General features: G+C 36.8%; 1 protein-coding gene and 1 non-coding gene across 2 annotated transcripts; one reads left to right on the forward strand and one right to left on the reverse strand.

The window, feature by feature from the left end:
• Positions 1–3,750: 3,750 nt before the first annotated feature.
• trnav-aac lies at positions 3,751–3,823 on the forward strand. Its single transcript has one exon. It is a non-coding gene; the product is annotated as a tRNA-Val (tRNA).
• Positions 3,824–5,141: 1,318 nt separating this feature from the next.
• Positions 5,142–21,743, reverse strand: LOC108240485 (sodium channel subunit beta-4). The gene is made up of 5 exons (XM_017423990.3): positions 20,957–21,743; positions 15,095–15,258; positions 14,247–14,466; positions 13,960–14,089; positions 5,142–12,761 (listed from the first exon to the last, which is right to left on the reverse strand). Exons 1-5 carry the CDS (start codon positions 21,048–21,050, stop codon positions 12,668–12,670), a joined length of 702 nt encoding a protein of 233 aa, XP_017279479.1. The 5' UTR covers positions 21,051–21,743; the 3' UTR covers positions 5,142–12,667.
• Between the last annotated feature and the right edge of the window lie 1,323 nt (positions 21,744–23,066).

Here is a 23,066-nt window from a genome sequence, read left to right on the forward strand (position 1 = left end):
AAAAAAAAAAAAAAAAAAAAAGTGTTTTGCCGCTGTTCACAAACTAATCCTCTCTAATTGTCAACAAGTTCAGACGCTCAAAACTCTGAGCGGGGGAGAGAGGGGGTGTGGGGTGTGTGGGGATCCCCGAATCGTTAATTGTAGACAACACCTCTTGAGAAGTTTGAACGTGATACTCTGCTGTGGCTGTGCCCCCTCACTTCTACCTCAGCTGTAATGGTATAAATGATGCCATTAAGTGGGCTGCGCCGGCAGCCGCGCGCCAAGCCTGGAGGAGAAGAAGGTGGCGCGCCGGGCGAACGCACAAATCCAAATTTACGCACACTGTAAGGAAGGGAGGGAAGGGAGGGAGGGGAGGTGGGGGCATCGGGCAGAGCGCTCATTTAGACTAAATGGAAACAGTTTTCATTCACCGCAAAAACTCACTCTGCTCTTTTCTCCTTCTTCTTCTTCTCTTCTGAAGCCCTTTTTTTTATTTTCACATTTTATTAGGACGCCCCGAAGCCGCTGGCGGCGCGGAGCGGAGCGCAGATCCCCACTGCCCCGGCTGCGTGATTATTAGGAATTAATTGGATCGTCATAGACCCCCACTTTGGCACGCATATGCTAAAATAAATACCTAAATAGACACATAAACCTTCGCACTTCAAGCCACAATAAATTATTCTATTTTTAAGCCGATTTAACTGTTTTTACTGTATCCTGTTTGAGCGCTGAAGGAGTTAAAATAACATGATTCGTACAGAGAGATCTGTGGACTCAGACTAAAAGTGAAAAAGGAGCCTCGGGCGCAAGGAAATTACCAGAGCCCGCGTGACCTTTGAGTAAGGTAATCAATCAAGTGATCAACAGGGATATTTATCACCGCTTTGTCCAACCAAAGCTGCTCCTGGAAGCAGAGTCAGGGGGGAAAATACCAGTCATCTTTTGTTTGGAGATGAATAATAATAATAATAATAATAATAATAATAATAATAATAATAATAATAATAATAATAATAATAATAATAAAATATAGCATAGCCCATAACTGTAGGCCCCTAATTTTTTAATGATTATTCATTAAAAATGATAAGGAATTACAAATAATGATATATTATTGGTTTATTTGTTTTTACAAATTCAATATTCAATCAGGTACCAATAGTTTTTGTTTTTTTTTTAATTTCTTGAATGGGTTTAAAGGGCCCTCCAATGAGAATCTAATGCCTCTAAACTAAACTCCACCAAAGAGCTTTCTTTATTTTTACTGGCCAAAGAGCTGAAAATATTTGAAAATATTTTTCAGTTAAAATGAAAAAATCATTTCAAGGCAGAGAAAAATGGCCAAGCAACAAAAAAAGGTCCAGCAACACACATGAATTTATTTCTGACAGGATTCAGCATTTTTTACATAATAATGCCTTTTGTCAAAAATCATTTTCTTTGACAGAACAAATTCACATAATGAGGAACATTTAAACTGAACAAATCAATAATCTATAAAAAAGGCTTTGTTTCCTTTATTGTAAAGTTTGAACAAAAAAGACATCAAAACTAACAGGTCGGAGAACAGATTAATCTCAGATATAACATAAAATGTTTCCAACTGATTCCTTACAGAAAAGCCACATGATTTTTTATTTTGTTCTTCAGAAGGCATCTAAGTGGAAAACTGTGACCACATGTGATTATATGAAAATGTTTCAAACTCACACAGGAAAATGTGCAAAAACACGTGTTTCCACATGTTTTTCACAAATGTCACATTTTAAAATGTTTTCAAACGTGGAAAAAAAGGGATATTTACATGTTTGTTTGTTTGTTTGTTTTTTTTTTGGGGGGGGGGGGTTTTCTAATATAGATGAATGTGAGGAAGAGAGTCTGGAACTGGATCTGGGTCAGGGGGGGATGCAAGCACAAGGAAAGCTAAAGTCAAAGAAAAATCATCTACGCCATCTTGTGTTACTCCAGGTGTTCTGAAAAAATTTGATAAAGTATTTAATGCTTCACCTTTTCATTGGCTTTGACTTATAGTTCATAAAACCATGGACTATTTTATGCACACACACATACACACATATATATATATTTATCATGAGCGACATAGTTCAATCAGACATGTCATTGTTATGGTTTAACACAAAATATTTTAATCAGAACTGATTTTGACTGTCTTAGAATGGCATCATTTTCTTCCATTTGAGTCAAATTTTATTTAAACTACATTTATTTTAATAAAAATAAATTAAAAAAAATATTTTTAAATATATGCAGCACCAAAACTTCAAAAAGAAGCCTTATTCCTTGATGTCAGTTCTTCAATTTAAGGCCTGTGTAAAAAGATGGCTGAACATGTTAACTAGAATTCCTTATGCTATAGCCCCCTCTAGTGGACATTATTCAGTAGTGTTTCAGCTTTTTGGAAATCAGTGGCAGAAGGCAGGTGGTGCAGTGCTCATGCTTCAAGAAGTCCTAAAATATAATTCTATGAAATATATTCTGCAGTTAAAAAAAAAAAAAGAAAAACTAATTTAAAGCTTGATATGAATCGATATATTAAAGTGACAGATCGATGGCTTGGCTCTCTTTGAAGCACTTGAAATAAAATCCATTTTAACAACCAGCTTGGAAAACAGATTACGACCCACCCCTGAGACAATTTGTAGAAGTACTATTGATAGGGCTGGTGCTGCCTTTTGACATATTTATCTCTGAAAATTAGTTGATGGGAGGTTCCTGACCCCTCGCCACCCCCCTGATGTCTCTGTTGCCCGCAGTCACCGTCAACGAAGACATTTGACGCGTAATCAATACGACAGTCGATCAGGTTTATTTATTTGCATTTCCAGTAACAGCAGACAATCAGATCATGTCAACTTCCCGGTTGCAAGGCAATTAAAGGAACAAGCAGATGGATGGGATGCTTAGGACACCAAAAGCGTCCTTAACTGACTCCTGACAGCTGATAACGTAATTCATGGGAATCTGGGGGAAAAAGAAATAAGACTATTTTTTTTTTTTGTATAAATCTGTTGTAATATATCTTTATCCCTTTTGGATATTCTGACTTTATGTCTGAGGTCAACTTCTTAAAAGCAAACAAAAAAAGTCCTAAAACCAATGCCAAAGTTCTTTTTATCTGCTTTAGCTGTCTAATGTTCAATATTTGGCTGTTTTTTTTTTCAATTTTATCTGAACTATTAAAACTTGAATAATCTATGGCTAAACCATGAAAAGGGTGTGTATTTTCAAGTATAATGTCTTTTAATCCCATCTTTTATTTTAGCAAATTAACAGAAAAGCATTTGCTATTTCTTCTTCTTTTATCTTGTTGTTCTTTTAGATTATTGGCACCATGTTCAGTGGTTAAAGGTTGTTCAACAACCGTAATGTAGGCCAGTGGGAGGCAGATGGATCCGGATCAAAACTCAGACTTTAATACTTAATTTTTATTTAAGTTTTAAAGAACAGGCGTCCAAACACAGTGCATTATGATTAGAACAGGATTAGGAACAAACAGACCAGGAACTAAAACGAAAAAAAAAAACAAAACAGTACGACAAGCAACGTACCTAACTTAAAATTACAAAAATGATAAAAATAATTTGAGGTGAACACAAACTGGCTACGCGTTTGCTTTCTAGTATTTTAACAGTATCACGGTTTGTTTCCAGAAGATATACTGTGAGGCAAATTGTAAAATCACGTAAGAATGACAGAAAAATCTGTCGGGATCAATACGGTATTTTTGACGATGTCGTCCAGCTGGTTCCCGTAGTGTAGTGGTTATCACGTTCGCCTAACACGCGAAAGGTCCCCGGTTCGAAACCGGGCGGGAACATCTATTTATGTGTTTCCTTTTTGTAATAATTTTTTTTCTTCAATTTAATTTTACGGAACTTTTTTTTTTTTTTTTTTTTACACGTCATGTTTAACTGGATAAAACCGAATAACACGGCTATATTCGCTAATCGTTACCAGTAATAGGTTATACCTGTGACACAGACCCTGTGTGTTTTTATGTGACTAAAACATAAAATACGAATACTAAGATAAAATACTTCATGTAGAACATAAAAATACTAAAGAAAACACGTAATTTTTGTGCATAGAGAAATGCTGCTAAATCGTATTGAAGAAACGGAAATCAAAATGGTTCAGAATACTTCCTAACAATCTCCACAAGATGGCAGTATTGAGCATGAGAAAAACAAATCTGAACAGCAATTTAGTCTTTAAATTGTTTAAACGACACTTGCATGCTTACGTCTACTTATTTCGTTACTTAGAGAACATCTTCTGACCTGGTTATTTTATACATTAAGGTAAGTGAAATATGTCAGTAATTCTTTCTCTTCTTCTTCTTCTTCTTCTTCTTCTTATTATTATTATTATTATTATTATTATTACTATTGTGGCCCAATTACTCTCAATATCACAGACATAAGTCAGTGAATATATTTTATTTTACTCTAAGTGGCAGGTATAATCTAAGAAAAAGTAGCAACCAATAAATTTAAGATTTAACAAAAAAAAAGCATGTTTATCAGTATTGAAAAGTTTATTTGAAAAAAGTTACATGCTTGACAAAGAAAAATCAATACTCTGAACCCAGTATGCAGAGCATGCTTATTTTGTGGTTTCTCCACAGACCAGTGAAGCGTTTCTCCTGCTTGTGGTTTCATAGATTTGTGGTTTTGTCCAAGTATGAATCAATGTGACATGTATGGATTCATGCACTTCAATATAATTATCAGTTACTGTTTCTGTGTGTCTCAGTAGTTCATTTTTCAATATAATGTCATTATCAATTACGTGAACGCATCTAATCCCTAAATAGAGAATTAGACTCGGAGAAACCTTTCAGTAGTTAGTACCTTATCAGCTTAGCAGAGGAAAAGCAGCGCAAACCTTTCTAGGGTTAAACCAAATTGAATTTACAATTAAAGCAAAAATTACTGGTATTAGCTGCAATTGGATTCAGCAACAAAAATCCATGCATCTCTGATTTATGTAAGAATGCATCATATCACAAAGAAATACACACAGTGAGAAGAACAATCCCATATCTCAGACAGATTTATTTCTCAGTCATCACTTTATAACAGTCTGGTTCATGGTAACTCTCCAAGCACAAAAAAACACAATGAGACTCCAAATGGGTCTGGGAAGTTTCTCCAGCAGTTTTATTTTTTATTTCCAGTATGTATTTTTCAAGGTCAAAAGTTTGAGGTGCATAGTCATGAAGGGAGCATGAGGCAAACATAGTTACAAAGACAGACAAACAGCTGAACATTCACAGGAAAGTCGACCCAGGAAAACAGGGCTGCAGATTCGCTTTGCTTGTGTGTTTAAGTTGACTATAGTGATTTCAGCAAACTACCGGGGATTACTACTCTTGGGTTCTATCATTTGCACAAGGTTTATGGTCCTAAATTGCTTGCAATAACATGTTGAGATATAAATTCGTAGTCTTTATTAAGACAGAAGGATGCTTTACAGCCTGTTGATGTGTAAAAAAAGAAAAAGAAAATCAAGATACTGCTGTCAGAAAATATGGAGAGGTCAGTGTGGGCCTGTGTTTAATATTCCAACCTCCAGCTAGCTTGTCTTGATCTTAGATATTCAGTCAAGAGTTGCTGAAGGCAGTTTGTTTGGCATGTAATGTCACATCGAAAGACAAGTCTCAACATGAATCGTAGTGTGGTCATCACTACCAATAATTACAATATTTACCTGTCAGAATGATAGCAAAGGAAACCTGTTTCTGCCAAATCAAGAGCACATCATCATATCATTTCATCTTCATGTTAATTAGCACTCCTTGTAAGATTTTTAATTTTTTTTTTTTTTATGGTTTGGTCTTTTGATCTATATGAAATTGAGCTGCAACTAAATGTTATCACCCCTTTTGATCAACTGCCAGTTTTCCTAATTAAAAAAAGTGTTCAGTCTATAAAATGTCCAAAAATCAGTCACAAAAAAATGCTCATTACAATTTCTCTAAACAGAAAATCGTGTTACTAAATGTCTTGTTCCTTGAATGTAGCGAAATATCGGGGGGGGGGGGGGAAGAAAATAGCAGAACCCTCCAAAGTGGAAACATTTTAAAAACATTTTACTTGAGCAATTACTTAGATTATTAAACAGGTATTAAAATATTTGGCAGTTTCTTGTTTTCTTGACCAATTGGTTAAGTACCTAATCATCGCAGCTGTGGTGTGGAATGTGGGAGGCAGAGAGTCGATGTTAAACTTTTGGACTGGCAGTGTGACATTCACCTGCTGCACATACCAAAGGTGTATAAAGTAATACCGCATACAATTTTGTATTTAAATGGCATTACTATAGCGGTTAAGAGTATTACAACGGCCTGTAGGAAAGTACTTTGTGAGTTATGGGTCATATAGTAACGGTGATGTAAGAACAGCAGACATGAGACTCTTGGACTGGCAGTGTGAGTTTCAGCCGCTCTGGCAGTAAGAACGATGCTAACTATTGTTGAGAATCGGAGTTGTCAATCAGGAAATGAAACACTTTGTTTTTATAGTGAACAATGTTACATTAAAGCTCAAAATTTACACGATGTTTAAAAATGCTCACTGTGGCTGACAAATGTCAGCAATCTGCCTTTTTTTTCTTTTTTTAAATAAATTGATACATGTATTTCCCCCCAAATATTTTCTGTAAACACATTTTCTTTATACATGTTCATATCTCTTTAGTTTGGCACAGAGATATAAGTTAAACATGAATCTAGTTGCGCTACATGAAGCAACTGCAATAAATGCATCACTAAGTATAATCACTGTGGAAAATGCTAATGATTTCATCACATTGCTAATTAATTAAACTTATTTATCTTACAATATCAGTGATGTTTTTTTTTAAATTCTGCAGTCCTAATTATACAAATCATTATATGCAACTTACGTATTTCATTGCCTTGCAGTGCAGGGGAGATTATCTAATGTGTTGCATGTTTATTTACCACTAGGTGGCAATCATCTTGTAGCTTCTGTGCTGTTTTACACCACTGCAGCTTCCAGTCCACAGCTTTCTGTACTGCAGCAGTCGCTTCAAGCAGCTGACCTCAAGAGTCATGTGAGCTTCAGGAGAGATGCTTCTCAGAGGAGGTGAGTATTCAGATCAGATAATCAAGGATGGAAACAACAACAACAACAACAACATGTTTTGAAAAAGGAGATCCTGACATTGCTTTTGGTCACATAAGAAAGTAGTGGCGTTAACTAGTTTAAATGGCGTAAAGTCATGAAGCATTATTTTATCTCACCATCTCTAAATCAGATCACCATTCTACACTGTCATCCTACCCACTGGTCTTGGTTTGATGGTCAGATTTTGATGGACAGATATGTCTCTCGTATTATTTTGTCATTTCAATTGAACAATGTAACAAGAGATGTGTTATAATTTCCTGTTCGGGTTAATGGGCCTCGTTTCAGGAAGCAAAAAGATCAAATTAGAGTTAAAAAAAGAAAACAAAAAAAGAAAACACCAATGGGCACATTAAAGAAAATAAACCCATAATATCTGTGTTAAATTAGCTAAGGCATTTGCATTGCCTGTGTAAGGTACTATTAGGTTGATGTACGTGTGAGAGAAGTACGGTAACAAACAGATCAAGTCCACAATATTGCTTTTACCTACAGGAAGACATAAGATGTAGAATTGCACCTTCTTCACCGATTAATCTGTAAATGAAGGGTTTAACAAGTGTGCAAGTGTGCGTTTGTGTTTGTGTGTGTGTATGTGCGTGTGTGGAACATCCCTACATCCATAACATTCACATTTTTTAGAGCATAACACAGACAACGAATTACTATATACAATACACTGCACAGTTGTTGCATTGTTAGTGGCTATTACAGTACTCTTAGTAGAAATCACAATCTAATCCCTATCCCAGTTCTATGGAACTAAGGATTTCCGATTCCATTTATACCCAGCAATAAAATTCCACTTGGACTATAGTGTGCACTTTAAATTACCCAGCAAGCAACGTTTCAAACCATCTCGTTTCTCATTTTACTCTTTATCATCTCCCGTTTTTGAAGCATTCGCATTGTATCTGTGCACTGAATGAAAGCTGATTGCCGGTCTGAGACACATTGATCCAGATGGTTTTCAAGTGAACACATCTGTCTCCTTAAGACCTTAAAAACAACCAAAAGTCTTTTCAGAACCTATCATCTCGCTCTGCCAAACAGGATCTGCTTCACAGTCAAAATGGCGTTCCACAAAGTTGGTGGACCTATTTTGGGGCGGCAAAAATATTCACCGCGGCTCACTGGTGAATTAAACCAAGAAAATTGCAATAAATTTGAGGGATTAAAAGCAAAGGACATCAGTTGTCTTGCGCAGTGTTTGGTAGATGCTAAAACCGCAATCAGATTTCAATCAGCCTCTTTTGAAGCCATTATTGCGGCAGCTGTCGTTTCCATTCAGTCAAACCGTAACAAATCCAAATTCATGCCCATACAAGTTCCTGAAACAATCAGACGGTCAGTCAGTGTGTGACTTTAAAGTGTTTGAAACTCTAGATAAACTTCTGCACAGGGAATCCTATGCTAAATGTAAATGGAAACGCAATTTGTTCTAGCCGATGCAAACCGGTTTGATGTAAATAGACGGTCCTAATGTTGGAGAGACATTAGTGTGGCGTAGATACATACATCAATACAATGAGACATGCCTTGGACAGGCACATCAATAAAGTGCCTTTTAACAGTTATTGCATAATTTGATGTCTGCCTTATTGCTTCCACTGAAAGCAAGAGGGGCAATGCACATTCCTACGTAAGAGAGCAGCAGGCGAACATAGAGAACAATGAAAAAAGAAAAAAATATATATATTTAAAATTTTACTATTTAAGAATCTATTTTCAGTCACATAGTCAAAAATGAGTGACAACATGTAAAAATGTTTGGGTTTTGTGACTCAAGTTTCTCCACGAGATCAGTCCTGTGACTTTCCACAAAGTCAGTTTGACCTTTAGATGCCAGCATAGTTCCCTGTGGAATCAAAGTGACTCGGAGTATTTATGTCCTTGACTAAACACGGAGTTACGAATGCAAGTCTGGCAGATCACCTCTGCCTGTTTGAAAGAAGGGACCTTGTGCCGTAAACCACAACGAATGGGGGCTCCAGTTTCATGCGAGCCTTTCAACACTAAGTTCTTGCTTGTTAACTCGTGCCACACAATGAAATGGGGAGTGCGTTGACTTTACGGTTGAGAAGGAAGTTCTAAATGTTGCTTCAGCCATGCTCCAACATGTATTTTTGAGTATATGTAAGTCGGTATTTTTGTCTTACTCTTTCAATTTGCATGCAACAACAACTAATAAGCAATAAAACCTGTTCAAAGTTTTAATGCTTAGACTTAAGTAATATTTAGAAAGTTAACGCACACGTCGTAAAATCTTTTGTGCTAAAAGGTTTTGATTATAGTTAACACTTATTGTTTGTTCTGAAGTGGACTAAGCTAAATTTGGGCTACGGCAATTTTCCCAATAAGCTTTTCCTAGACCTCAACAGGAAACATCGTGGGGTTAGGAAAAGATGATAGGGTCTAAGCATCTGAACAGAAGGCCATTGGACTTCTTTTTTTTTTGGTTCCTGAAGATGTTTCACTTCTTAACAGAACGGTTTTCTACTGTTCTAACAATGGGTGAGTTTTAGGAACCACAAATGAAAATCCAGTCAATTTCAGTGATTAAGATTAATACAGAAAATTGGAAAGACAGAAGGGGTAAACTCACTAGGACTTTGGAAGCATTAACTGTACTTTATCATGATTCCTTCAATTCCTAATTTAAGCTGCAATACTTTTGAAGTAATGAAACTACAACTACATAAAAAAACACATTTAACATAAAGCATATTAAATACATGGCTAATGCTATCATGTCGAATCACTGGAGGTTTGTGTCTTTATTTCTTGATGTTATTTCTCTTCTCATCTGACAAGCTTTCTCAGTTCAACAAAACTGAAGAGCTTAACTGAGAAATCTCCTCGGATGAGAAGCAAAACGCCTTTAAGAATAACAAAGTAGTCCAGCTGCTTTTGATTCAACGTGTTAGGATTACCACGTCCTGGATGACTGAGAATCCAGCATACTTTGGTAAATGCATTCTTACTGCATTGTTCCAAGAAAGTTATATTATACATGTCACATGAAAGAAATGATCAAATATCACTTCATTGGCAGGCTCAGTAATTTAAGAAAGTAAAGAAAACCTATAAAACTAAAAATCGAAGGTTACACAACTATGCTGCTCACACTCATCTTTCTGAACTCAGGTTTATTTCCGTGTATCCTTTGAGGAGGACTGTAGGAAAATAACTGAGCATTGCTTTAAAAGTCGCAGCCAAGTAGAAAGAAATATCTATTATTATGTATTATTATAGCCTAGCATATTTTATGTGAAAGAAGGCAATAAAGAAACTTAGAAACTACTTTTCTTAGCATCTAAAGAATGTCAACCAGCTATTTTCATCAGTATAATTTTGAACCACATAAAATAAAAAAAAAGAATATCTGTTTAGACCCACTGAAACTATTGTCTAGTTTTGTAATACAAAAAAGTAACATAAATCTATGGTTATGAATATAAATTTTGCAATGAAATAAAAACTCAATTTAATATTTTACATGTTTAACCTGAAAGTCTTTACATTCTTTTCCAGTGATCTGTCTGCTGAAGTTGCATTATTTAACTTGTTTGGCATGTGGCGTATATGCTTATTTTTTATTTTTTTTGAGGAATGTCCCGAGTCAATCGCAAGAACTCATGAAGACATTTTTCAGTGAATGATATTGAATTAGTTGCCACACTCCGCTCCCAGTCTCTGTAGTTTACCTACTGTCTATGGTTTTACATCAGCCTCGATGCAATATGGCTGCCAGATGATGTACTTTTGCAACATTTTAAAATACAAAACAAGGACTGTTCAGTAGCTACTTGCTACATTAACAGTTCAGGTATTTCTCTTGGCAGTAGTAATAGAGCTGCATCCAAAACCATTAATTTGACATCTAAACAAAATCTTGATCAGGACATCCCTAGTATGTTGTGTTTTTAAGATATGTTATTAAGATTATTAGCTAGCCATCTGGAAGTCAAGTTTTTGCAGATGAAACAGGTTTGATCATTTGAATTTGTTTTTGCGTTAAAACCATAGAATTGCTGCTGCCACAAAGGTAAAACAAACAAACAAAGAAAAACACTAACTCCTCTGTAAGGTGTATTCAATTGCATGACTAAATCTGGGAAATTCTGACATATTCATGCATTTTGGATTTGTGTTAAATTCTCTCTGAGTTATACTATCTCACTGATACCTGCGAGTCAAAACGGTAAAGGTTCCCATTTGAACACCCTGACCTGGGTAGAAGGAATTTATTTGTTGCAATGATAGAAGGTGCATGTACAAGAGTTTAAAGCACTTCAAGCTGCTTTGGAGGATTAAATGGGAGAATTCCAACACATAACGCAATGTTCCTGTATTGCAGTGAAACATGTACTCATATGAAGTTATAGAAAATGTGCACATGCTAAAAATGCATTGGTTAATAGTCTGAAGCAGCATGATTAAGTTCATTCCTTTCTACAGGGAGCTGGGTGGTTTGGGGATTGTCTTTGATGAGGATTAGGGTATCATTATTATTATCATTAATAGTATTATTTATTTCTGTGTTTTTTTTATCCTCCCATCAGCAGAGGGAGCAGAAGCAGAACAGGCACCTGTGTTTATCTAAAGCAAAATAAGAAAATCTGTGCAGAATTGGATCCTCCTGTCACCCAGGGAAAGCCCAGCCATCAGCATTAAGTTCTGTCACAATATCCTAAAACGATTAATAAACAAATATTGTTGAATGTTTGCAGAAACCATGAAAGCAGAAATTCAAAACATTAAAAAAACGTAGAGCTTGGTAAGCTGTTGTTAAAACCCTCAGTCATGAAGTATCTAGCCCTCATTATCAAAACAATTTACAAAATGTGTGTGTATTTTTGTTTCCGTAAGTTTTTGATTGGCAAATTAATTCATGAACCAACCATAATTGTTGTCTAGATTAGATTCATAAATGGATTCGTGTCTGTTTTAGACGTGCATTTTAGGACGTTTGTGCTGTTCATCTAGGCAGTTTAAAGAATGTGGCAATTTATTTTGCTGTCAAAGTGTGTCTGCAGTTTGTTTGTTTGACTTCAGGTTAGAACCAAATGTGTAGTAAACCTCTGAGACTAAACTCAAACAGTGGGAGGCAAAATTTGAAACTTGTTGAAAACAATAACATACCCTGAAACATCTAATCTGAGGTAAAATAATTGTTATAACACTAACAAAGTGCGCTCATTTAAAATATAGGTTATTTAGAACTATCCTGTATTTAAAAACGCTAAGGGAAAAGTGAAATAAAATCTCAAGAAAGTAGAGGTGCAGAGGAGAATTTTCGAACTGACGTTTGGGCTTTCGTGTTGGTAAGAGAGTGATCCATGCCCTTTTCACACTTCTCAAATCTCAAGCATGGTTTAAAGTAGACACTTCAAGTTGTGTTACTGAGAGTCTACTAAAATAAAAACAGTCTGGTGAACTCCTTCTCTGAGCACGCCCATTTGTCTAATGTATATACAAACATACAGACATACTTTGCATTTCACTTAAGCCTTTGGTGTCCCTTTGTTGTCAGCTTTGGCTCCTGAAAGTCCATTTTCTGTGTTGTCATTCCCTGAGGAGCTCACCAGGCACTCTTTACTGCAGAGGACGGAGAAAGGAAAGGTTGAGATAAGGGAGAAGCAAAAGATTGATTGAGACTTTCCTTTGTAAACACAAAGCAGTCACACAAGGACTTAATCGTTCTAAAAATATTTCTGCCAATTATCCAGACATTTCACCAATCTCTAAGAGTCACATTTAGATGGTATTGAAGACCTTCCGTGTTACAGGATGTGATCTTGAAAAAAATCAGAAATGCCTGCATTGTGCCCAACATTCCCTAATAAATTTGCTCAAAACAAAGTTGAGAAACTATTGAAAAAAGCAAATAGTTTCAAAAATGTTGTCATTATAAAATGTAGTTTCATTTTTTTTTTAAGTTCTTTGATGTTTTGTCTCAGTCATTTTTATTTCACAATATATAGCGCCTCTGGTCTGCAGGAAAATAAAAAGTGGTGGCAGGAAAACTTTTATCAATTTGATTTTTGTGAAAAACAACTCATTGTTCAAGTTATCGAGCAATAACGTTTATTTTTGTTCTATTCTTTGTGCAACAAGGTGCACCGCAACAACGGTACATACTGTGCATTTACTTCTGAGGATAGATTAGAACTGCAGGCACTAAGCCACAATCACAAGAAGATGAATTTCATTTACTTCAATTGCCTTTTCTGTATGTGTTTAAGATTTAATTTAAAAATGTAATACATTTTTCTGATCTTAATCTAATCTAAATCCAAGCATTTTATATTACTGAAAAAAACTATTTTAAACTAGATTATATGCAGATAAAAAAGTATAATTTTAATAATAATTTCTAAACCTTGGCTGGGCTGACACTAAATAAGCCATAAATGAGTCACTATGGAACAGAGAAAAAGTCAAAGGCTAAAGTGAGGGTGTTTTAACAAAATGCGAAAGACAATACAGCTGGTAAATAAATAAATAAAAAAACTAATAAAAACAGCTTCAGAAATATTATTACTTTCATTATGACATATTTTAGTGTTATTGGCATAGAGCTGCTGTTTGTTCTGCCCAATGTCAATATAATTTTGTAATCATCATTGCAAAAAAAAAAAAAAAAACAATATGTCATTCACATTTGTAAACATCAGTGCAGCAGACTACTACAGCTGACAAATACAGACAATGATGTTTTTGATGAAAAAGCTACAATCTTTCAGGTATGAAGATTAATCCCCAAGGCTCTATTACTGGTCAGTTATATACTCACTTCTTTTCGGTGTCCTTTCTTAGAAAATGAACAACCAAGGCCTTAATCACCATAATGATGATAACTAAGCCAATGACTCCACCCAGGGCTGAGACTATAATGATAGTCAATGTATTGTCAACCTCCCTCACTGAAAAGAGAGAGGCAGAGCGTAAACTTGAGGATATCCAAAGTAATAGTACAGCATTAACAAGAGTGACAAAAAACAGCAATAGTCTTGTTGGGCTGAATTATATAAAGCTGAATGTTGTTCCAGGTTTATGCAAGTCAGGACATTGGTCACATACTTTGGTCGACCACTGTAATGTTGAAGGTGGCACTGTGGTTGCGGTTCTTCTCTTTTGGGTTTCGGGCGAAACAGATGTACTCTCCCTGATCATCAAAGGTTATATTCCACAACAGGATAGAGATGTTGTTGGTCTTTGAGGAGCCAACGAACTCAACACGATCATGGTAAACACGGACTTTCGGCTCCACCTTCTCCGTAGGAATCTCTGCTTCACATAACTGCACACACAGGCATCTATTTAAATAAGCAACATAGACTGTATTTTTTTTTCTTCTGTGTACTCAGATGCAAAATGCCTTAAATAGAGAGCATCTACATTTTTCTTGTTTTTGTTGCAAGTGGGGTTAAATTTTAAGTTATCAACTTAGGCAAAGTTAAAATTTGTCACAACATAAAAGGAAAACAAATGTTTTAAAGATGTCTAAAACTTGTGTTTGTTTATGTGTAATATTTACTGCAGCACCACAATAAGCTTATCAAGAAAGGAAAATACCATCAAATTTCATGGACAACAACAAATTCTGTAATCCAGAAGGGTATGTAAAGCTCCAGCGAAGTAATTCAACTGTTTATCCATAAAACTGTATAAAGTCATACACCCAACAAAGAGGCTTTTCTTGGAAGGATGGACAATATGTCTTTACCATCAGGAAAATATGCCAAATATACCAGAGACCACAATACTCAAGTGAAGCATGGTGGTGGCAGAATCAGACTGTGGCTAATGTTTTTAGTGGCAGGGTCAAATTGGTCAGACTTAAAAGAAAGACTCATGGTAGTAAATACACTTAAAATCTTCATGAAAATTTCTGAGCAGAAGTTTAGCTGAGCATTAGCTTTTCATACCTTCAAATGAGTCCCATTGTCATTATACTTCCAGTTGAAGTAGAGGTTTTGGATGCCAATACAAGAGGAGTATGTGCAGGGCAGCAAAACTGTGGAGCCATTCATTGCTTCAATGGAAGAAACTTTACCCGTCGACACCTCCAGTCCACCTACACACCATACACCTGATAATTGAAGAAGAAGAGAAAAAAAAGGAATAAGGTTAAAAACAAGGGGGACATTTTCGATTATGATAATACATAGCCCAAAAAAAGTAAAACCAAGAAAAAAAGAAAGCACATTTGCAAAACCAAAACAACACACTCCAGAGGTGGCTTATAGAGAGGGTGTCAGCATTCTTTAGCCAGACTGAGTACTCAGTCCATAAGAAATCAGATTTTAACAGATCACTTTCTTGAAATCCCGTATATGTTTCACAGTGGATTATATTCATGTTAATGGAAGGTGGGAAAGACGGCAGTAAATCCTGGAGCTTTTTCAGAATACCATTGCCAGGAAAGGAGAGTGTAACTTTAATAAAGTGGCTCACATTTCTAATTATGGAGTTACTGACACTATAATGTCCTTTCATGCTTTTTAGGGCAGTTCAAACGAGCCTCTCTGTCCCAGACAAGCACAATGTTTACCACTTGTCGATAAAGGGCTGCATCTAAAATTTGCAACAGTGAGGTGCAATGATCATTTCATTTCCTCCACTGTGGGCTCTCCTGCAGAAAAAAAATGAAGTGACAGTAACTTCTCTGGTGAAATCCTCCATCAAAACCTTGCAGCAGTTGGAAGACACATTTATTATTTGAGGGGTCTTCATGGTGCAGTCCCAGATTTACAGATGTGGTTAGTTAGCACCCAGAGACACATCCTCAAGGAAACCAATGTGTAGATGCCCACTGTGAAGAGAGGAGGACTACGTTGCTTCCTAGTACAGAGGTGCAAAACCATATGAAAGTTATAGACAATGTTGGAATGTTGAGACGTGCCAAGCTCAGCAGTAGCATGTGGGAAATGTTGAGCTTCTGTACTACCCAAAAAGATAAAACTGTTTAGATTGCAAATTATTAGGTATAATCTGGGGTAAAAACTCTTTCATTTACAAAAGAAACTGCTTGTCACTTTTCTTTTTCTTTTGGCATTTAGATCTTGCTGGGTATGTTATGTTGGTTTTGCAACAACAGCTGGTGTAATTCTTAGATTGTTTCTCTGATGTCTCTCCCACACTCTGGGTCTATTTATAAATTCATAAATGCTCTCGACGGCGCTGATCTGCTCAGGATCACATTGCACTTGGACATGGTTAGAGTACATGTTGCTGTCTGTCTGTGTCTGTCTGTCTGTGAAAGCTTTATATCAACTTATGTGTTTGAAATGATCATATTCACACAGCACACTGTTTATAGTTTGTTGTGTTTAGTAAAATCAGTGTTTACTATTACATATTGGTGTTAAAAATTCTTCTATAACAAGATGACATGGACTGCATTTTAATGCTCATTTTGAACTTTCATCCTACAGTTGATAGTGATTACTGCAATTACATTGTTGGTTGTTAGAAAGTACACCAATGCTAAATGTAAAAAAGAATAAACTTAAGCAAACTAAACAAGTAATCAACTATTCCAATACATTTCCTAGAAATACCACAAATTATGAGCAATCATGTCAGTTAATTATTGTTTATTTAACAATGTATTTTCTCATTGTACCACTTTACACATTACCACAGTCAAGTTACCTGATTGGCCACTGTCTTCCAGTCTTCCATCATGGTCAGTTATTCTATATTGACCAATTAAACATCCTATTTATCTGGTATATTCAGTTGTTTTTAGTCTATTTTAAACAGTTATTTTACTTTAATCTTACTAAAGTTTGCTCTTCAAAGCAAAAAATTTCAGATTTTCAAATTATCAATAACAAAATTTTAGTATCTCTAAGCAACTGTTAAAATATAATTTCATATTTGATACATCACTTTAGAAAACAATACACATAAAATATAATTATCGTCACTTGCTAGCTTCTATTTTCAAGTTTTATCATTGATTACTTTTTATTATGGTTCTTCTTGAGGGCTATGCAAAGCCATGATGGTGATAGCCCAAAAGCCAAGCTTATTATTTTGAAACCATATGACCTGAAGGTGATTCACAGTCTGTTGGAGCAGGGATGATGTTCATAATGACGAACCAAATGTAAGTCTGGGCGGCATGTCAGAATAGTGCTTAGCCTTGTTGTCTCATAGCATGGAGATTGCAGGTTTGCCTCCCAGCCTTTCTGTGTGAACTTTGCATGTTCTCCCCATGCATTTGTGGGTTTTCTGCGGGTACTCCGGTTTCCTCCCACAGACCATAACATGCATGTTAGAATAATTGCTTACTCCAATATTGTCACTAGACATGAGTAAGAGGTGAATGGTTGACTGTCTTGTTTGTCTCTGTGATGGACTTGCAACCTGTTCAGGGTGTACCCCACCCCTCATACAATAACCATTGGAGATAGGCACCAGCTCCCCTGCGACCCGTAAAGAAAAAAGTGCGTAAAGAAAATGGATGGATGAATAAATGGATGTAAGTTTGTAAATATGTGCACATTGCTTGTAAATCCTTTTTGAAGTCTGCTTGCTTCACAAAAACAAATTTTGTGGGGTGAAAACTTGTGAGAACACTGGTGAAAATCTTCCCTTTAAATGGCTTACACAGTACATGCTCGTCATCAAGTGGAAGCTTGATTGTTTACATATCTGTGAAGAGTGTCCTCTCTTAAATCTAGAAATAGATTTGATACCTCCATGCTATAAATCTCTGTGCACCACTATCATCTTTCTCTCCATGCCCCTGTACTTAGCTGCACTCTTCTCTTGTTTTTGCAACATTTTATTTTTTTCACCTTCAGATTCACATACTGGTCCATAACAGCCTTTGCTTGTATCTACGCAGGGAACACTGATATTCACACTTGTGGATGCGTGTAAATGAGTAATAGGGTGGAATGTTTGATATTTTTAGCTCCACTATCAAGTATCTCCTTGTCCCAGTTGGGAAACGTCAATATCTGAATCACTGGTGGTAGCAAAAGCAACTGGAAGTGTGCATATGTGTCTATGCTCTTGGATGATTGTCAAGGTGATTTCTATTTTTTGCCTTTTTTTAATAAGTAGGCCAGATACTGAAGGGTTAATGTATTTCGAAGTGAACCCATAGAGAACTGACAGAGGACACTATTACCTCCATCAGGAAAAACACAAAACAAAACAGGAGATTGGAAAGGTGTATGTGGGGGTGGGGGGAATGAAGAAAACTCATGTATAACTGAAAGGGTTACAGGTATGATTCATGTACGTGAGATTTGCTTTCCAAGGTGAATGAGTGACAGCAGAGCAGAGCATTGCATCAGTAACTCAGTCATTGGAGCTGCTGATGTTGAAAAATGCAGGTTCATGTTTACACTTGAGATCAACACACTAAATGAAAGTAAGATGATAGCTAAACAAAAAGCTAACAACATGTATCATGATTATCACATTTACATGTAGACTTCTGAAGAATTATTACTGATAACCGCTGTGACATAACTCAGCCGTCTCTTTACTGTTAGCCTTGTTTCTTATTGTTCCACATTTTTAGCATTTGTGGCTGTATGCTTTTTTTTGCTTCAAGTGTGTTGCACAATTTATCATGATAACTGATGTTTGAAAAGATCCCAAGATTTGTCAGCTGAACTCCTTAGTAAAGTTTAAGTTCTGTTTTGTTAAGTTCCGGCAATAAAAACCTTTATTATTTGAAGCTGTCATAAATGTAGGTGTTTTTGGTTCTTTGTTTGGGGTTTTTGGGTTTTGGCTTGTGGGTTTTTGTTTGTCTTGTCACTATTCACCTCCCCAGTAATTTTCTGGTCACACCTGCCATGCCCACCTCACCTGCTCCTTGTCATGTCCACAGCTGCAAACAATCTTCATCTCTTCCTCAGACTTTAAAACCGGTCTGTCTCTCCACTCTCCACTGGGTCATTCTGTTCCTGTTGCCAAATTTGTTCTTCCATGCCTTGCGTTTGCCTTGCCTTGCCTTTTTGTATTTTGTATTTTGTGTTTGTTGTTCTTTGCTGCCACGCCAGCCTTTTGTTTTGTTATATTTTACGTTAATAAATTAGTTTAATTTTTCAAGATGAGTCTGCGCTCTGGGTTCACCTCAGACCCCCCCCAACAGAAGCTCTATATTCCTTGTTTATGTTGAGGAAAGAAAGGTGGTTTGCCTTAACCTAAAACCCCTCATAATATTTCTTACATGTAAGAAGTTCCATGTTTTTACTTTACAGGATGAACAAGTCTGCTACCATTTATAAACAGCACAAGACGTATTGTAGACGTCATAGTAACAGTTCAACAGAATATGCATGTTGGATGTATTTTACTTATTCATAATTCACAGTAAAAAGCAAACAAACAAAAAAAACATATCTTTAAAACACAAAAGTATTTTTGTTTCAGTACTATTTAACAATTTACCCATCTCAAATGTCAGATGAAAACCATCCATGAAACCATGGATATTTGTCATATCAGTAAATCCGATTCAATGAAAGAAATTTTTGTCTCTTTTTTTTATTTTTTTAAACATCCTTTATATTACCATGAAGAGGTACTGGTATTGCAAAACGGGAGTTAAGGGAATTGGAAAAAAAATAAATATGTGTACTAAAAAGAAGCCTAAAATTTTTTGTGATCAGATATATATGTAATACACATTTTAGAGTACATAATTTACTTCCAAGTGTAAACAAAGGTTTCAGAACTGTTATATCACCTAAAACAGATTTTTAACAGCAAATATGAACAACCTTAAAAAAAGTCTACTTCTAGATGTCATCATTCTTCTTGGTTTTTTTTTCTTCTTATTATTTTTTTTTTCCATCTTCCTCATTTTATTATTTATAATCTATAAATTCTCCTTAACTCAGTTTTAAAATGTGCTGACAGCATCTCTGTAATACATCAGGCTTGTGTTTTTTAATTAAAAAAATGCAAGTTGCTGTATTTTTTTTCTTTGCATTTCTCAAACACTTGTCTTTATTTGTCTTATGAAGCCCTGCAATGTTCAACTTTCCAAACACCTAAAAATCTGAGTTATTTTGAAAGTTGAAGAATTTTCTAGATATGGGGCACTAGTGGGCACTACAACAAAACCATGGAGGAAATGAAGAAAAAAAAAAAACAGATCACCCCTGCATCATTGAAGTCAAATTATAATAAAAGTTAATGTATGTATGAAGTAATCTTTTTGCAGCATGCAGAAAAATGTGAAGAACAAACTAACAGAGACCAAGTCTGTTTCCTGTAGTACTGAGTGTTTTTGTCAAAAGAGCAACCACGATCTCGTGAGAGGATGTTATCAGGGCTTTATTAAAGCTCTCTTTTTATCTAAATGTATTAAAAATAGTTTAATTAGCCAGCTATCTAATCAAGCAGCCAGTGTCCATAATGTCTAAAATTAGATCAGTCAAAAGTTGTTTGTTTTTGACCCAGATGTCCTCCAAAGTGAAACAAGCAAACATCACTTGTGACAGCACCATATACCTCAGTCATTGGACGATTACAGAAAGCTTAGGAGTGATTGCCGAAGCTAAGGCGATGAGACTTTGGTAAAGAAAGCTCCAGATTTGCTGTAACAACATCAAACCTCCCATTCACACAGACATGAAGCAAGCAACAAAAAAACATATGAAGGACAAACAAGTTATTTTGATAGACATTACAGGGATGACCATATTCATACAGTGAGTTGACATGTTTCACGCATGAACAGAGACACAGTGTTCTGGTATAACGTAGAAACAACATGTCACCTAAAAGGTACAGAGAGAAGTCTAACTCACCGAGCAGCAGCGCAACTGCCAGACCAGCATGGAGCAGATCTCCTGATCTCAGCCGCCCAGAGACACTCGAACCGGCACTATCCACTGACGCCATGACACCGACACCCCCTGTCTACCTGTCTGTCTGTGGTTCTGTCTGTTCCTCTGTGTGCACACAGTGTGCCTACTTGTCAAACTGTTTTCCAGTCAGCCAATGACAGCTTGTGTGTTTGACTTATGTGCTTCTGGAACAAGGTGGGACACTGAGCTGTGCAGCTGTAGGCAGAGTCTGAAGTCCTGTTCTCGTCCCTCCCTCTTCTCTCCTCCCCTGCACTCTGTCCCAAGAATGAGCAGAGGCAAGAAGTGCAAAAGAGAGAAAAAAAAAGAAGCTCCTCTCTATACGATTGTTCTCTGCTCTGTTCTCCAGCAGCTCAGGAAAGAAAAAGACAAACGGGACAATGCAGAGGCTGAATGAGGAGACTCCGTGTCTTTGGCTGGCTCTTGTCTTGTCCTCTGCTGCTGCTTGAGAAAACAGATTAGTCAATGAAGCAGAGTGTGATGGCAAAGACAGAAAGGAGAAGCGAGGCAGAGCAGTACCCGGCAGCGTAGCGGTGCAGCGTCAAGCAGCTCCACTGCTCCAGCAGCAGCAGCAGCAGCAGCAGCTTCAACAGCCAGGGAAGCAGGCTGGCCGACAAACCTCAGAGGGGGAGACATAAGCTGCAGGGGGGGTAGGGGAGGGAGAAGGAAACAGAAGAGGCACGGAGGGATGCTGGAGCTCAGCCAGCAGCCAGGCAGAAACGCAGAAAGTGAGTGTCTCCCCAGCCGGCACAGGAAAATAAAATGAGCATGAGAGAGCTACTGCAGAGGTGGAGGTGAGGAGAAAGCCGGAGCGAGAAGGAGGGGACACAGTGATGAGGAGTAAGTGGTGGTGGGGGGGTGACATCTGCTGCCACATGGACACATACAGCAAAGCTGAATCAGCTGTACCAAGATGGTCTCAGATTAGGACGTGACTTGGGTACTTTACCACACACCCCTGTCTTTAGTGCAATCTTCACTCATGTCTCCACTTTCATGCTTCTCCAATTTCATTCCTCTTCTCTACATTTATGCTGGCAGGAGAACGCCTTGGCAGGCTTTGATTTTGTCCACTGACATGCTTTCTATCAGTAAATCATGTTTTGTCTACAATTTCAGTTTTACCTTTGAAGTTATGATGTAACTTAATTTATTTAATAAACAAATGTTAAAATTTTCATTAAATGCTTCATTGTGAGATTGATTCTTTTAATTTTTCTCATGTTTTTTTTTCTTCTTAGTAATGATTTTTGTCTCTAAATGGCTCGAAAGGCCAACAGCAAAGATGGAAATGAGCTCACAAGGTGTCAGATAGTGTCAGAAGACTGAATCCTAAGAATTGACTAGAAGGCAATGGGACATCCTGCCTTGTTTCTTGAAAATGTTTCACCTCTCATCTGGAATGCTCCTTCACTTCTAAATAAAGATTGGGAGTTTCAGGCTTATAAATGATTGTTGGGACATCCATCTATCCTTCTTCATTTACTTGCTTCTCCTTTCTGGGTCACAGGGAGCTGGTGCCTATCCCCAGCAGTCACTGTGTGAGAGGTGGGGGACACCTGGACAGGACTTAAGTCCATCGCAGGGCCACATAGAGACAAACAAATAAAAATAAAACATTCACAATCTCACTCACACCTAGGGACAGTTTTGAGTTGCGTATGAACCTAATCACACTAAAAAGGGTCACTGGAGTCTACCGGTCCATTCTTTGTCTCGTTTTGGTCATAGTCCTCAGTTGAGTAGCTTACCAACACAGCCACCATGTGAAGTAGTTCAAGCCCATTTCACAAAACACTTAAGTTGGGTCTGAGATGCCTTCTTTCCATCTCATTGCGACTTAATTAAGGACCAAGGTGACACAGGGGAGTTAAAGTTAACCCAGCCAATGTTATGCCTCTGAGCTGCCTGAGGAGGTAGCCACAGAGTCAAAATAATCAATACATAGAAGGGTAAACTGGCATCATGGTTTGAGATTATTAGTAATGATACTTGTGTAACCAGCCAACTTCAAGATTTAGAATGTGAGATATATAGCTGGCATGCTTAGTGG

This window comes from Kryptolebias marmoratus, linkage group LG2 (assembly GCF_001649575.2).
Source record: "Kryptolebias marmoratus isolate JLee-2015 linkage group LG2, ASM164957v2, whole genome shotgun sequence".
In the NCBI taxonomy this organism is placed as follows: domain Eukaryota; kingdom Metazoa; phylum Chordata; class Actinopteri; order Cyprinodontiformes; family Rivulidae; genus Kryptolebias; species Kryptolebias marmoratus.

What these genes read in the sequence shown, in the direction of transcription:
- LOC108240485 (XM_017423990.3), bottom strand. Translation starts at nt 21,050, where the DNA reads ATGGCGTCAGTGGATAGTGCCGGTTCGAGTGTCTCTGGGCGGCTGAGA. An exon ending in ACAATGGGACTCATTTGAAG is followed by an intron (nt 14,467 to 15,094) that starts GTATGAAAAGCT and finishes CTGTGTGTGCAG; the next exon opens with TTATGTGAAGCAGAGATTCC. An exon ending in AGAAAGGACACCGAAAAGAA is followed by an intron (nt 12,762 to 13,959) that starts GTGAGTATATAA and finishes CGTCCTCTGCAG; the next exon opens with TAAAGAGTGCCTGGTGAGCT.